General features: G+C 40.4%; 1 protein-coding gene across 1 annotated transcript; it reads left to right on the top strand.

The window, feature by feature from the left end:
- Positions 1-671: 671 nt before the first annotated feature.
- On the top strand, positions 672-10,395 carry LOC149318315 (small ubiquitin-related modifier 3). The gene is made up of 4 exons (XM_089509404.1): positions 672-1,014; positions 5,478-5,606; positions 7,181-7,252; positions 8,611-10,395. The coding sequence occupies exons 1-4, from the start codon at positions 994-996 to the stop codon at positions 8,671-8,673; spliced, it is 285 nt and encodes a 94-aa protein (XP_089365530.1). The 5' UTR covers positions 672-993; the 3' UTR covers positions 8,674-10,395.
- The last annotated feature ends 4,370 nt before the right edge of the window (positions 10,396-14,765 follow it).

Genomic DNA, 14,765 nt, shown 5'->3' with positions numbered 1-14,765 from the left:
TGATCCCCCATGGGCAAGCATTCTCCAATGATCCCCCATGGGCAAGCATTCTCCAATGATCCCCTATGGGCATGTATTCTCCAATGATCCCCTATGGGTAAGTATGGTTTCCCTATGGGCAAGTACTGCCATTTGTTTTAGTATGTCCTAATGTAAGGCACTCAAAACAACAACATAGGACATGACCAAATAAAAGCTAAAGAAAACCCACTCATATAAATGTAAACCCATGCTTCTTAGGCATGCTTCTCAAAATGGTGGACGTTTTGGAATAGCTCCTGGACAAGAAGGTTGAAAATGTTGGGACATGTACTGGAAAAACAGGTCACTCTGCTAAGAACTAAGGCCTCTTTCCTTGAGCAGACCCAGTCTTCTCAGGGGCTGAGGAGAATTCAAACAGTGGCGGTTGGCCACAGTTTTTTCAAAATAGGCCTGGTCCCGCCCCTTTCTCTCCTGCCTCGCGATAGTCAGGCCCCGCCCCCTTTCCCCTCCTCGCGCTAAGGCTTGGCCCCGCCCTTCTCTCCTGCCTCGCGATAGTTAGTCCCCGCCCCCTTTCCTCTCCTCGCGCTAAGTTTTGGCCCCGCCCCCTTTGGCTCCTGCCTCGCGATGGTCAGGCCACGCCCCCTTCTCTCCTCTTCGCGTTCCATCTCCATCTCCGCCGGCCATATGACGCACACCTTCGGCGCCATCCGCAGCTCCACCCCTTCCACCGAAGCGCGCCCCCTTGAGGAGGAGGAGGAGAAGAGCATCGCTTTGAAAGGGGAGCGCGCCTCGGGAGCGCGCACGTCCCTCACGTGACCCCGGAAAGGGCCAATCAGGGGCCGGGGTTTGTGGGTCGCGGGGCGCGTTCTCGCGGGTAACGGCTGCCGGCGGGAGAGGCGAAGCGAGGTCTGAAGGGGTTCCGATTGAGGGACTGAGAGAGAAAGGAGCGCGCAGGCGCGGACGGACTCGCTTCCCTCTGAGAGGCTTCACTCCCTCACTTCAGGCGCCGCCATGTCCGAAGAAAAGCCGAAGGTAAGCCGCAGAGCCGCTTCCTCCCTTCTCCCTCAGCCCCGGTCCCCAGCTCCCGGTTGGGGCCCTCTGAGGGGAAGGAAGGAGGGAAGGGAGCCCGGAGACCCTCTTCTCCGCCGCCTTCGCCTCCTATTTTGGCCCCGGGCCCGGAGGTGGGCGTTTCTTCCCCCGCCCCGGCTGTGAGGGAGCTCGGGCCCGCCTCACCCGGAAGGAAGGAAGGAAGGAAGGGAAGCCGGCCAGGCGAGCGAGCGGGCGGGCGGGCCTTGGAGGCTTCCCGGTGGTGTGTTTCACGAGGGGCTTTAATGCTCCTCGAGTTGGTTTCATTGTTTAATTGCGCTTGTATTCTGTCTAACGTCTTCTGTCCAGCCCCGAGGGGAGGAGGAGGAGGAAGGGATACAACGTTATTGTTATTGTTATTGTTGTTATTATTTCTAGCCCCCTCCGTCTTGGGCGCCTCCCCAGCCTCCCTCTTTCTACATTGTTATTATTATAGTACAGTGCTCCCTTCACCTTAGGCACGTATCCTTATTATTATTATTATTATTATTATATTGTTAATTATGGGCTGCCCTTGCCTCCTCCTCCTCATTATTGTTATTGTTATTATTATTGTTATTATGGTCTCCCGCACCGTAGGTGCCTTCCAAGCCTCATTATTATTATTATTCCCATTAATTATGGGCTCCCTTTTCCATAGGCGTCTTTCAAGCCTCCTCCTCCTCATTATTATTGTTATTGTTATTATTATTATCAACTATGGGTTCCTCTCTCCTTAGGCACAGCCTCCTCCTCCTTTTCCTCTTTATTATTATTATTATACCTTTCATGAGCTCCCCTGGCCTTAGGCACTTTTATTATCTCTTCGCCTTAGGTCCCTCCCTATTATTATTATTATCATTATTATTACTATTATCGTTATTATTACCACCATCACCACCTCCTCGACCATCTTCTTCTGGGCTACCCTCACCTGAGGCACCTCCAGAGCCGCCGCCTCCTCCTCCTCCTCCTTAATAATAATAATAATAATAGTAATAATAATAATAACTCAGGCTCCTCTGGCCTTAGGCACCTCCAGAGCCTCCTCCTCCTCCTGAATAATAATAATAGTAACGTGGGTTCCCTTTGGCACCTTCTGAGCATCCCTCTTTCTCAAAGGTGTTTTCCCAGCTCCACGCTGTGCTTGGAATCCTAGAGTTGGAGGAGACCCCAAGGGCCCTTGCCTCTCTTGGCCTTGGCTGAGGTTGTTCTGTGCCTCCAAGTCATTTCAGACTCATGGCGACCCCATTATGGGTCTTTCTTTGCAAGCCTTCTTCGGAAGGGGCTGAGGCTGATTGAGTGTGGCTTCTTGCCCAAGGCCACCCAGTGACTTTCCATGGCCAACATAGGATTCGAACCCATGTGTCCCAAGACCAGCGCTCCAGCCACTGCACCATGCTGCCAACATTACCGCCATGCCCTCATTGTCGGGAGGGACTGAGACGGCACTTGGCCACTTCCCTTCTTGTTGGACTTTCATGAAGCTGCACCTGGTTTTCTTTCTTTGCCCCCTGGTTTCATTCAGATTCGCATTGCCACTGCCCACCTGCTCCCAGGGAGAGGTTGCTACTCTGGGCATTGGGGTTTTTTTTTGGGGGGGATGGGGAAGAGAGGATTAAGAAAAGATAAAAAAATTATAGTTCTCAGAATTGGACTCAATTCACAAGTGTGTAAAAGAGAGAAAAGAGGAGGGGAAAGGGAGACCAAAACAACAGCAAGAAGGCATAACATTGCTCTTAACATTTAATATAGGGGTGCAAAGAAAGAATGAAAGAGTGTTTTTAAAGCCCTGTTAGGACTTACTGTCTTTGCCCTTCATTACTGTCCACTACAGACTGTCACAACTGACATAATGAAGCATTTGCACACTGCGTCTGTTCATTCATTAAAAGTGCCAGCAAAGTCCCACTTGCACTTACCTGTGTAAATTAACAAGAAAGATAACAAAGGTCCAAAGCACACTGCAGAAATAATCCAGTTTCAGACCATGTCAAACAATTGGTGTTATTTCTTCAGTGCAGATGTAGCTTGTGTCAGCGTTGGTAAGATTTGGCAGCTGCCTTTGAAAAGAGGGCCTTGGAAAGTTGTGCTTAGGTGCCTTTTCTCTTCTTTATTGAGTTGTTGTGTACCTTCAAATCATTTCCAACTTATGGGCCAACCTATCATGGGGTTTTGTTGACAAGTTTCTTTAGAGGGGTTGTCATTGCCATTTTCTGAGGCTGAGAGAGTGTGACTTGCCCAAGGTCACCCAGTGGGTTTACATTTTAATGAGACTTGAGCATGCAAAGGATCTTGTAGCACCTTTGAGACTAACTGAAAGAAAAAAGCTGGTACTTGAACCTACTTCCTGAGATGCATTTGGTGAAGTCGGGTCAAGTCTATTAAAGCTCAGTATGCGAAGTAGACTCAAGTCTACAAAAGCTCCTTCTATCAACTTCTCTCAGCTAATCTCAAAGTTACTACAAGATCCCTTTGCATACTAATTTTTCAGCCTAACATGGTTATGTCTTTGAATTCTCCCAAAACAGTGACTTCAGTTCAACTAGAGCGGCTGCATTGATTTAGTGAAGTTTGAGTTAAGTGTTCATCGAGCAGTCGATCAACACTGATTGGATTTATAGCAGTATGCTTTAGGATCTCACAATTAACCCTTTTCCATGGAGATTTATTTGCTTGAATATTCAAATAGTAAGATGGATTGTACTATTTGTATTAGTGTGAAATGTATAATAAAGATTATCTTTTTAAAAATAGTCAGATGGATAGATGTGTGGGCCAGTGTGGCGTAATGGACTCCCAGAAACTAGGGTTCAAGTCCTCCACTCGCCTATGGAAACCCACTGGGTGATTTGGGGCAGTTCACCCTCTCTTAGCTTTAGAGGAAGGCAGTGGCAAACCTATGAACAAATCTTGCCAAGAAAAGTCCATGATAGTTTCATCATAAGATGGACTAAAATGTGAGCAACAAGAGGGACAGAAGTGTGCTTTGTGTTGTCTACATAGGCACCCAAACATACAAATCATTCAAGAGTTAGTGGACATGTATTGAACAAAATACTTAAAAGTGAGGTTCATAATGTTGGGAAAGGTTCCTTCTCGCTTCCACCACGATTGCAAGCTTGCCTGGTGAGGACACAAGAGAGAGCCTTCTTGGTGGCTGCTCCTGCCCTCTGCAATGCCCCTCCAAGCTAAGATGTTTTTATTCAAGCAGATGTGCAGCATATAATAATGCTGTTACTTTATATGGTTTTTAAAAGATTTAAAAATTTTATTGTAATGTTTTTTTTAAAAAAAAAGTCTTTGAGCCGCCTTGGGTCCTTTCTGGGAGAATGGTGGCATACAAATGAAATTAATAATAATAACAACAACAACAATAACAACTCTGGAATAATAAAATATTGATTGAATTTGAGACAATCTAGATAGTAGGACAGGAAGGGTGAATTCCTATCTGGGGTGAGGTGAAAGGTATCGTCCTTAACTGCTTTTGTGATGGGATTCTTTGTTTCCACTGTGAGAGGAGATGCAAAGAGCCTGGTGGGATGGAGTAAGCAGCAAACCCATTTAGCATTATTTTAGTCCTATCTGAATCTCCCACATGTTCTTTGGTCAGCATCCTTAAGTCAACATGTCCTTACATGTGTAACTTCCTAGTTTTCAAAGGTCATTATGACCTCTCAAAAACATGCCCAATGCTAGATGTTAATAATGAGACCCCATATCCAGAGAGAGTGAGGTAGGGCATGGTAACAACTTCCAGATGAGGTTGACCATAGAGTGTGCTGGAGGATCTAGAGATTATTAGAGAGGTGTTCTCACAGGTAAAAATAATAGTGGTTTTTTATTTATTTGTGGTGTTTCATTTTCATGGGGGTCCTGCACCCTTAATCCCAGCGAATGTGGAGGGCTCACTGTATTTCCAGACAGTATTGACTATAGATTACACCCAGGCTTCAAGGAGTGTTTCTTGAAATATTTGAGAGTCCGTGTCTGTTATTGCAGCCTGCTCCATGCTACAAGGTTCTGGAGGAATGGAAAGATCCTAGGTTGCACATAATGGACAATATTAACTCTGAATTACATTCCAGAATTGGACTTTGATAAGTGCTCTAGTTTAGGGGAATGCTATCTTTTGGGCTTTTTCAACCAAGCATTGAATAGAGTTATACGATTGTGTAGCCTTAATGGTGCTTTTTGTACTTTGACTACCTGCTGCCATTTCAGAATATACAATGGTTGTAATTTACAGTATTTCTAATTATTTCATCAGTTCATATACTGTTTACCATACCTGTTTTGAAATCAGTGTTTCATAATTTAGCTGTGACTTAGTAATAGTTTGCTTTTAATTCCTGGATATGTTAGTGTTGACTCCCTAACTTTTACCTCACAAATACTGATATGTACTTTTCTATTTTGCTTGGCAGGAAGGAGTAAAAACAGAGAATGATCATATTAATTTAAAAGTAGCTGGTCAAGATGGATCGGTGGTCCAATTTAAAATAAAACGACACACACCGCTAAGTAAACTAATGAAGGCATATTGCGAGAGACAGGTAAAAAAGTGAAATGTGTATATTTTCATATTGTGATATTTTAAGTGTTTTAAGTATTTGAAATGCCTCAAATGTTCATGATTTATTTCTTAGAGAGATTCTGGATGTAGAAATGTTTTCTTACTTTGGAAGTACTAATGCACTGTTGACATATAAATCCATTATGCTGGTACATTGAAACATACAGGTATCCTATACAAGTATACCTCAGTTAACAAAGTAAATATGTTTCAGGACTTATTTCTTTAACAGAAACTTTGGTATCAGAGGTAGAAATAACATGGAAAGAATAAGGATAGTTTCCTATACCTCAAAAAATCAGAGAAGTTCAACATATCACAGAAGACTTTTTATTCAATATTGACATATGCACATGTGAAAATAACCAGGTCAGGTATGCCTTACTTAAGTTAACAAAAAGATTTTGAATCTTCTAGAGACCACTTGAAAGCTTCTTCCAGAATGCATCCTGGAACATTTTTTTCCAACAGCACCCACTTTTCTTAAGGTTTTCATTTTGGTGGTGAAATTAAGCAATATGTGCTTTTCCAACATGCCAGAATAGCTGGTGAGGCAGGCTAATCTCCCCCCCTTCCCCTGCCCTCTTTTGTTTTTGTCTTCGCATATGCTCAGTAAGTGATTCTGGATGCAACTGTTTACCTGTGTACATAAACACACAGAGCTACAGTAAAATCACATTGAGTGAATCCCATTCTTTCCCAAGTGGAGCTTTATTGCATTTACTAAAGGCATCCTCCTATAACCCAACACTAAATGTCGGCCTTTATCCAGTTCTCTTTCACCATGCTCCCAATGCCAGTGCTTCAGAAAACCTTCCAGTTGACAGAAAACAAGAAAAGGGGGGATCTGCTGGTCTAGGCTCCTATAAAAAGATTTTGTAAAAAGGAGCTTTGTTAACCCAGGCATGCCTACATAATCTCATATGCTTCTGCTTCCAGAACTTTAAATGTTACTATCACTTAAATTGAAATAATTCCATTTAATACAATTAATTTGTCTCAGTATAATGTCTAATCAGCATTGACACCTGGGGTCAGTCAGTGTTTTGGAAGCTATTTGCATCAGTCCTGTACCACAGTTTATTTCACTTTCGTTCAACAACTTTCAGAAAGAGTGAGAGAGCATTCTTTGATGGGCAATGTGATGGGATACATCTGAGGGTTCCTATGATTAATTAAGCTTACTCTGTTGCCTTGAAGGCTACAAGTGAAAATGAAAAGAATATGGAATTCAGTATGCTTTTTGTTGGCATGCTGGTTACTTTATATACATATTTGTGTTCATCAGAATCTATACAGACACACCTCTTCACTAGCAAAGAAAAGATATACCATCCCATTATTTGTATTCCTAGTAGCCCTGCTTAGCTTGGTAAATTAGACAAATGTATAGAAATACTGTGAAGCTAACGCCATACCTGAGTTGAATTGGACATATAAAATACGTATACATCAGTTCTCATTTTTAAATATTTGGAATATTGATATATCTGTGCAATATCTAACTTTGATAAGAATTAAGATTTCTTAAATATATCATCTGTTATCTTTCAGGGATTGTCAATGAGACAGATTAGATTCAGATTTGATGGACAGCCCATTAATGAAACGGACACCCCAGCACAGGTAAGATAGGAATAGGTTTTTTAAATATTATAAAGGTTAAGATGAGCTTGTAGTTACTCTCTGTATGTTAGGAATTTTTCAAATGCATAAAACAGAAATTCTTTTGCTCCTTAAATGTAGATTTGATTTTGTGCAGTTGAATCATTAGTAACAACAGAGTACCAGGGTCTTGAGATTTTGGCTTGGCCTACTAGAGATAGTTATCTGTCATTACCTCTGACCCTTCCCTTTCCATAATTACATTGCTCATATAAAACATCTGGGAAAAGCTTTTGCCCATGTGCTGAGTTTTAGCATAAGGTGGAAGCAATACCTTGCAATACTTCTGTAAAATCCCATTAGAAGGAAGAGACTCCGCTCCTCCCCACATTTTTTTTTATGAAGGAGTAGAGGAGTAATTTCTCCCTAGTGTGTTGTGTGTCTTCAGGAACTATTAGCACCACTTCTGTGGAGAACTTGGGTAAAAAGAGAGAGAACTGTTTTTTTCCCCATACGAATTCCAGTACTAGGAAGTGCAACAATCAAATTCTCCCGCTGCGGTGGGATTCTGGAAAATTCTAGCTGCTCCATACTTTAAGATCAGATGGGAAAAAAGAAATGTTAACCACTTCCATTTCCAAGTTCTCTTTGTAGTTTATTTGAAGGTTTTTTCATTAATAGCCAGCTTATTTTGACTTCCAGGATGCACTTCAAATATACTGGTTTTTGATACACACATTTAAAATGCATGACCACTGTGTTTCTTAAGTATACAAGAGAGGTTAGGAAGTACCTATTTTGTTTGTTGCACTGAAGTTTATTGAAATCATTTGGCATACTTAAAAAATGAATTGCTAAGTAAATGCTTTGTGTTTATTTTAAGAAAGTATGGCAAGCAGCATTGTTGTATTCTTGAAATTCTGTTTCTGTTTTACACAGAGCTCATTTGTGAATATAGGATATATTGTAACAATTAAAGCTAAAGATGTTAGACTGAATGAATTTGGCCTGTAAATCTGAACTTGTTTACTTACTCACTTTTGAAATTCAACATGAATCTTTGAGAGAGTTGGGAAGGATAGATTGGTGAGGAGGAAAACAAGATGTGATGGATAAATGCTACTTTTTAACAATGAACTTTTGAACAGTGTGATTCTGAATAAGACAATAAAATTATACATAAGAATGTGTAACAAGTAATAACAACACAGAATCTGTTAACAGTTAAAGACTAACACATTTATAATACTGTATTTAAAGCACCACAAGACTCATTGTTATCTTTGCTGTCAAAACAAAAAAATTATGCGAGCAAAAAGTTAACATAACTGCCAGAAATAAGTCCTAATTTTTAAAATCAAGTAATTTTGTTTTTACAGTTGGAGATGGAAGATGAAGACACTATTGATGTCTTTCAACAGCAGACAGGTGGCATGTGCTAAATACCCTGTCATTTTGGGAAGAGGAATGTGAAAGGTCACCTCAGTTTGTCATCTGTTCTTGGATTTGATATTAAATGGTAGACAAATGAACATGCCAGTCATACAGGAATCTTCTCATAGTCTGAGGACACCTATCCAAATTCTGTTCCTGTTCCCGATACCCTGCGTGTGCAAATCGAAGCTGTATCTGTGGAAAATAACTGCATCATAAAAATGGGCCCAGTTAAAATTAAATTTTCAAATAAGTAAAATATTTGATATTGTTTGCTGTCATCTTGTTCCTATGGTGGCCTAAATACCAACCTACTGTAAAACAAGAATAATTACTTCTAGCTTTTGTTGTTTTTGTTTTACTGTTTAATTATAGTAATGTAAATATTGAAATATTTTTCTTTGCAATAGTAAGGGTTTTTTTCTCAGAATAGATGACTTGGGAAAGAAGATAAAAAGTTTTACCATTTAATACAGTTAATACTTTAAACCTGTTAATGGGATATGCAGAAAGGGCAGTACCTTCAAATATAAATCTGAACATAGTGGCAATTTAAGATAATGCAAATGTACATGTGCTTTTTCATAATAAAATAGCATAGAATCAAACAGTTTTTAAAGTAATGAAATATCTTGAGTTTGTCAGCTGCTGTAGCATTTCCATATGTTAACGTTCACAGCTACTATTAAATATCACATGTCCAGGGTTGAGCACTATTATCTTTAAGCAGTGGACCAGAAACCTCTAAGAAACTTTGCTGTGCAACTCATTCATTTTAATGGGACATGTGGAAGGAATTCTCATCAGACAGTACCCAATGAGAATCATTATTTCTCATTGGTTTTAGACAATAGCTATATACCTTATTTCTGTCAACACTTTTAAAAGCTGATCTTATATGCTTAATTTTCACAATTTTCCAATATAGTCTGGCATTTAAAGAGTTGTGTTTTCCATATGCACCAGGGTCTTCTGATCCCTGCCTCTGGTTCATCTTCTCTTGCATCCTGGAGTTCTCTTCCCATCTAAATTTGGGTATCCTCTGAAACAGTGTGCAGTGTGATGCAGGTGGAACACAGCCAGAAGATGGGTGAATTTAGTACTCCAGAGAGTTATTTGGATTCTAGCTTCTGATCCACATTATTCAAACTAAAGTAGGTTTTGTATTTTAAAACAAGAAATGTAAGTATATTTTTGCTCAAGCTTAATGTATACTCTTTGAAGAGGGTGAACATAAAACATCTATTAAAACCTCATATTCTTAATGAGATTTGTTGTACTGCTTCCCCCCAAATTAGAGTTTTAACTGAATTGATGTAAAAACACCCAGCTTGTCATGTTCTTGAGTATGTCCAAGTGAAGAGTAAGGTTTATTTGTTCAGTTTCAGTAAGCTGTTCATTACTGTTTCAAAAGTTCATTTTCTGCCTTTTATATGTAACTGTAAGATCATTGCCCTGGAAGAAATCCTACTGGGAGAAAAATCTTTTTCCCCTCAGTTATATATGGGCAAAGGAGGAATATTCTTTTAAATCTTTTGCTGTTTATTCACCAATTTGTACAATATTTGTCCTTTACTACTGTATACAGTAAATATAGTTTGGTACTCTGTCTCTTGGCTTATGCTTAATGCTGCTGCGTTTCTTATGATTGTACTATAGCTTATATCACTGAAATGCTGACAACTTACTCATATGTACATCTTTATTAAAATTATTTTATTAAGAGCAAACATCCTGCTCAGGGTATAAGCATTTTTACACATCAAAGTTTTTCATACAGCCGACATTAGTTCTTGTCGACTTATATTACATATTAGCTTATGGGACTTTCCCTTGCTTGTAGTAAACACTCTGGGTGAAATGAGTATTCTATTTAAGTAGGGAATATGTACTATGAAAAGTATTATGTTATGAAAAGGAGGTGGTGTAGTGGAAATTCTAATGAAAGAATAAAGCCATGTTTTGTATTCATCGTTGCAGAAGTAATTACAGATCTGCTAGCTACAAAAAACCAAGGGCCAGTTCCCGGATAATAATGTGTAGATTCCATTAGTATTGAAAAAGTTGAATACTGTGTTTCCATATTCTCTGATCTTCCATTACTGTGTTTTGTACACACACTTTCTCAGAACATCTAATCAAGCATGAGTGTAAACCTCGTGATCTCACAGATGATTTCCTAGATGTTCATTTTCTGTACCTTGAAAAGGGCACTTGGAATTTCCAGTAATGTTATATCCATATGTGACCATATCTTGGTACATTGTCATTTAACTAGATTTTTCTGTTAAAGAATTTTTTAAAGGTGCAATTTTGCTTTTCTGTGCTGCTAACAACTTATGCATTGCTTCATAATACTGAGGCTGTGGAGCATGATAAATCATTTACTTGAAAGTCAATTAGTCATTTATACATTCTATTTCTGAATAGTAGAACAGTGAGATGCTGTCAAAGTCAGTTATATCCTTATTGTTGATACAGCAGAAATATTTTAAATTTAAGGTTTATACGTAGCTGTGACTAAATCCTACAGCCAGTTTTAAATTTGATTGGCCACTCTGATCATTTTGAACATAATTAACATGTTATGGATCCCAAAATTGGTAGTTGCTGGCATGGATTACAAACTGAATAAACTGAATGGGTTTTCTTGCTATATGTTTTTACTGAAACTGAAAATCATCCATGTGTTAAGGTAATCTAAAATGGATGCAATGGAATGGTGTAGGGATATGAAAGGGGATGGATTCTTATGTTTCCAACAAAGCTCCCAAGTGTTTCATGATACCTGCATCTAGTGAGACAGCAAAAAAGGTAGAGTAATACAGCCACAGTTTTCAGCATGTTTCATGATACTAGGGATGTTGAAACTAGAAAAGAGAAGTTCTGTTTCTAGGATCAGATGATACTGATTGGAATTGATAGTTAAGTGGGTTGTGCTGAGTGGTCAGTACCTAGAACAATGAGAAAACTTATAGGTGGGGTTGTGTGTTACTTTTATCCAGTGCATGGGAGGGAGTTTAAAACCATGAGTGAACCCAGTCTTGTTTACAGCTTTTGACTCTATGAATGGGGGACTTTAAGTCATCAACAGCCCTATTCAGGTCTTGCAAATTTGCCACTCCTTTTTCGGCTGGCAAAAAGGCAGATTGGGGCCATGACGTATGGTTGCTGCAGCCCCAATGTGGCTTTGTCAGGGGCAGTCAGTCTGTTTTGAATCTTGGTTTGCTCTAGCACCCATTTCTTTCTCTTTAGCAGTCCATGATATCCTTAGCATTCTTCTCCGGTACCACATTTCAAGTGACCTGGTTTTCTTCCTATCAGTTTTCATTGTCCAGCTTTCAGAATGGTGCAAAGAATTTGGAAATATGATGGCATGGACAATCCTAACCAGTATTCAGTGACATGTCTGCACTTCAGGATCTTGTCTAGTTTCTTAATGGTTGTCCCAAGTTCTAGCCTTCTGGTTTATTGACTGCAGTCTCCATTCTGAATAATGACAACTAAGGTATGGAAATGTAATTATTTCAATGTCTTCATCTACTTTAAAGTTAGGTAAATGGTTTGTGGTTATTTTTCTTTTCCTTTGCACTTGCCTTTGCACTTATCTGCAGAGGTTCTCTTACACTACCACCCTCTGGGGGCGGGGGGATAGCAGAAAGCATGGCATCTCAAATCCTATTGTCAGTGGATGTGTGACGTATGGGTGACTGTACTGATGCAGCTGCGTGAATGTGCCACCATTGACAACAATAAGGGTGGGGCCATCCATCGATGCTCCATTCTGTGGATGATTAGCCAGCTGGTGCCAAGGGCTTGACTGTATTGTCTGCTGGTAGTATTACATCAGAGAATCAGGATGGCACAGTGGTTTGAGTGTTGGAATACAATTCTGGAGACCAGGATTCCCAGCCTGGCCATGAAATTCACTGGGTGACCTTGGGCAAGACACATGCTCTCAGCCTCAGGGGAAGGCAATGGCAAACCACTTCTGAATAAATCTTGCCAAGAAAACTCCATACGTTCTTAAGGTCATAACGCAGAAATGACTTCAAGACACACAGCAATACAATATAATGTCATCTGCATATCTTAAATTGTTGATATTTCTCCAATTTTCATGCCCCCATTGTCTGTGGCCCCACACGCAGCCAAAAAAGGAGCGGATAAGATCCGCTCCTTTTTTTGCTGGGGAAAATCCAGCTTTGCTGGCCCTGCTGCAGCCCCATGGCAGCTTCATGATGCTCAGGCAGCGTGCAGTGTCATGAAGCCACCTGTTTTCTGGGCAGCTTCAGTTTGGCTTCTTGACCTGCGGCATCAAAATGCTGCACTCTGAAGCTGCCAGGATGGTGGCTTAAAAGGGCCATCTGTTCGGGCCAATAGTCTTATTTCTGCATTGGTCATCTGGTGATGCCTATATATACAGTTGCTCCTTAGGTTTGAGTGATGTGTTTGTAATAAACTGTTGGCCTTGCAAAATTTAGTCAGCCATTCTCCTGTTTCATTTCTTGATTCTAGGCCAGATCTTTGATTCTGCTGTTTCCTACTTTTGCATTCCAATTGTGTATGATTAACAAGAAGTCCTGTTTTTATATTGATTAATATTATATTGAAGGGATTTCCCTGAAACCATCATGTCCAACGTGGGCGTTATGTCCTTTGCTTTTGCAACATCTCTTCTCACTCTTAAAAGTACCCCATTTCTTATTAGATTTTCATTTCCTGAGTGAAACTAGAATTATCTGGCTCAAAATGTCCCATTCCTTTCCACTTTAGCTCACCCACCCCAAGGATTGCAGTGTTAATACATTCCATTTTTTGCTTTCCAATAACTAGCTTCTCCTAATTCTTGCATCTGAACCCAGGCTAAACATATAATTAATCTTGCTGAGATTGGTTGGTTTGCAGAGATAAGTAGCACAACCCAATTCATTATGGATTTGGGGGTCTCACCATGGGAGAACCTATATATAACTTACCTGAGACAGAAACAAGAGCTTATGTTGCCTGATAGAACAATAAAAGTTCACAGTATTAGACATCAGCATATCTTCTTAAGAAGTGAGGCTCTCAGTAAAGAGAGCAGCCCTATGTCAGGGGTCTATGTTTCACGTAACACCTGACCTTCCTTTGTAGAAGGTTTACATCCTCTCACCACCATGGGCCCCCTTTTTGTTGCTTTAGAGGTCAGCACCCTTGATGTGGAAGACAGATCTCCCCATCCCAGGTTGTAGGGCAGGGCTGGACAACGGAGGGGGGCAGCACAAACTTAAAATAGGGGAATGATCAGAGATGTCCTTTTTTTGTGTTTGTGTGAGGGTCTATTTAAAGATGAATGACATTTCTGAGGCAGCTAGCTAGTATGGGCACATTTTTTTTTTTTTGTCTTAATTGAAAAAGCCAGCCCAGGGTAATCCAACAAAGATTGTGGCAGCAAACATAATCTCGGGAGTGTACTGTGCTCACTGCTGCCACAGAACATTGACGCCCTTGGAAGTGAGGTTCCCATTCAACTAGTAGCCTTTACATGACTGGAGCCTCGAGAAAGAAAGGAATACATGGCTGCTGCTGCTGCACTGCAAAACTAATGCAGTTTGACACTGCTTTAACTCGTGGCTTCATCCTATATAATCCTGGGATTTGTAGTTGAGCTTTCTGATGGAGCAGACTAAATATCTCACAAGACTAGTTCCCAGAATTCCATAGTATTGAGCCACGGCAGTGAATTATTTCCGCAGTGTGGATGGAGCCCGTATTTGTTTTGTCCTACAGGTGAAATGAAATAAATTTACAAAGTCCAGTCCATTATCAGAAGTGTGATTCCTTGGCACATTACATACATATCCAAGTCCTCACTACTGCACAACTAACAAAAGAAATCTCAGAGGCTTTGACTCCCAACAAACTGACTTGGTGAGCAGATTTATTGTTTTCACACACTTTCATACAAACAAATCAGCCACTTGAAAAACCTGTATCATCTTACCCAACAATGAAGATTTATGGCATGTCAATCTGTATCCTGTAACTGCAGTCTGTCCCACTTGAACAACTTTGCAACTCTGTTAGAATACAGTCAGCCCTCCATGTTTGCGGCTTT

Source organism: Sceloporus occidentalis, unplaced genomic scaffold (assembly GCF_023333645.1).
Source record: "Sceloporus occidentalis isolate IW3139 unplaced genomic scaffold, rSceOcc1.0.p SCAF_2, whole genome shotgun sequence".
NCBI lineage: Eukaryota > Metazoa > Chordata > Lepidosauria > Squamata > Phrynosomatidae > Sceloporus > Sceloporus occidentalis.
Note: the sequence above shows the minus strand (reverse complement) of the source record. Positions and strands in the feature narration are given on the sequence as shown.

Excerpts from the sequence above, each read along its gene's own strand:
- LOC149318315 (XM_089509404.1), top strand. The coding sequence starts at position 994 with ATGTCCGAAGAAAAGCCGAAG. Across the intron at positions 5,607-7,180 it reads AGGCATATTGCGAGAGACAG|GGATTGTCAATGAGACAGAT; the intron begins GTAAAAAAGTGA and ends GTTATCTTTCAG. Across the intron at positions 7,253-8,610 it reads AAACGGACACCCCAGCACAG|TTGGAGATGGAAGATGAAGA; the intron begins GTAAGATAGGAA and ends TTGTTTTTACAG.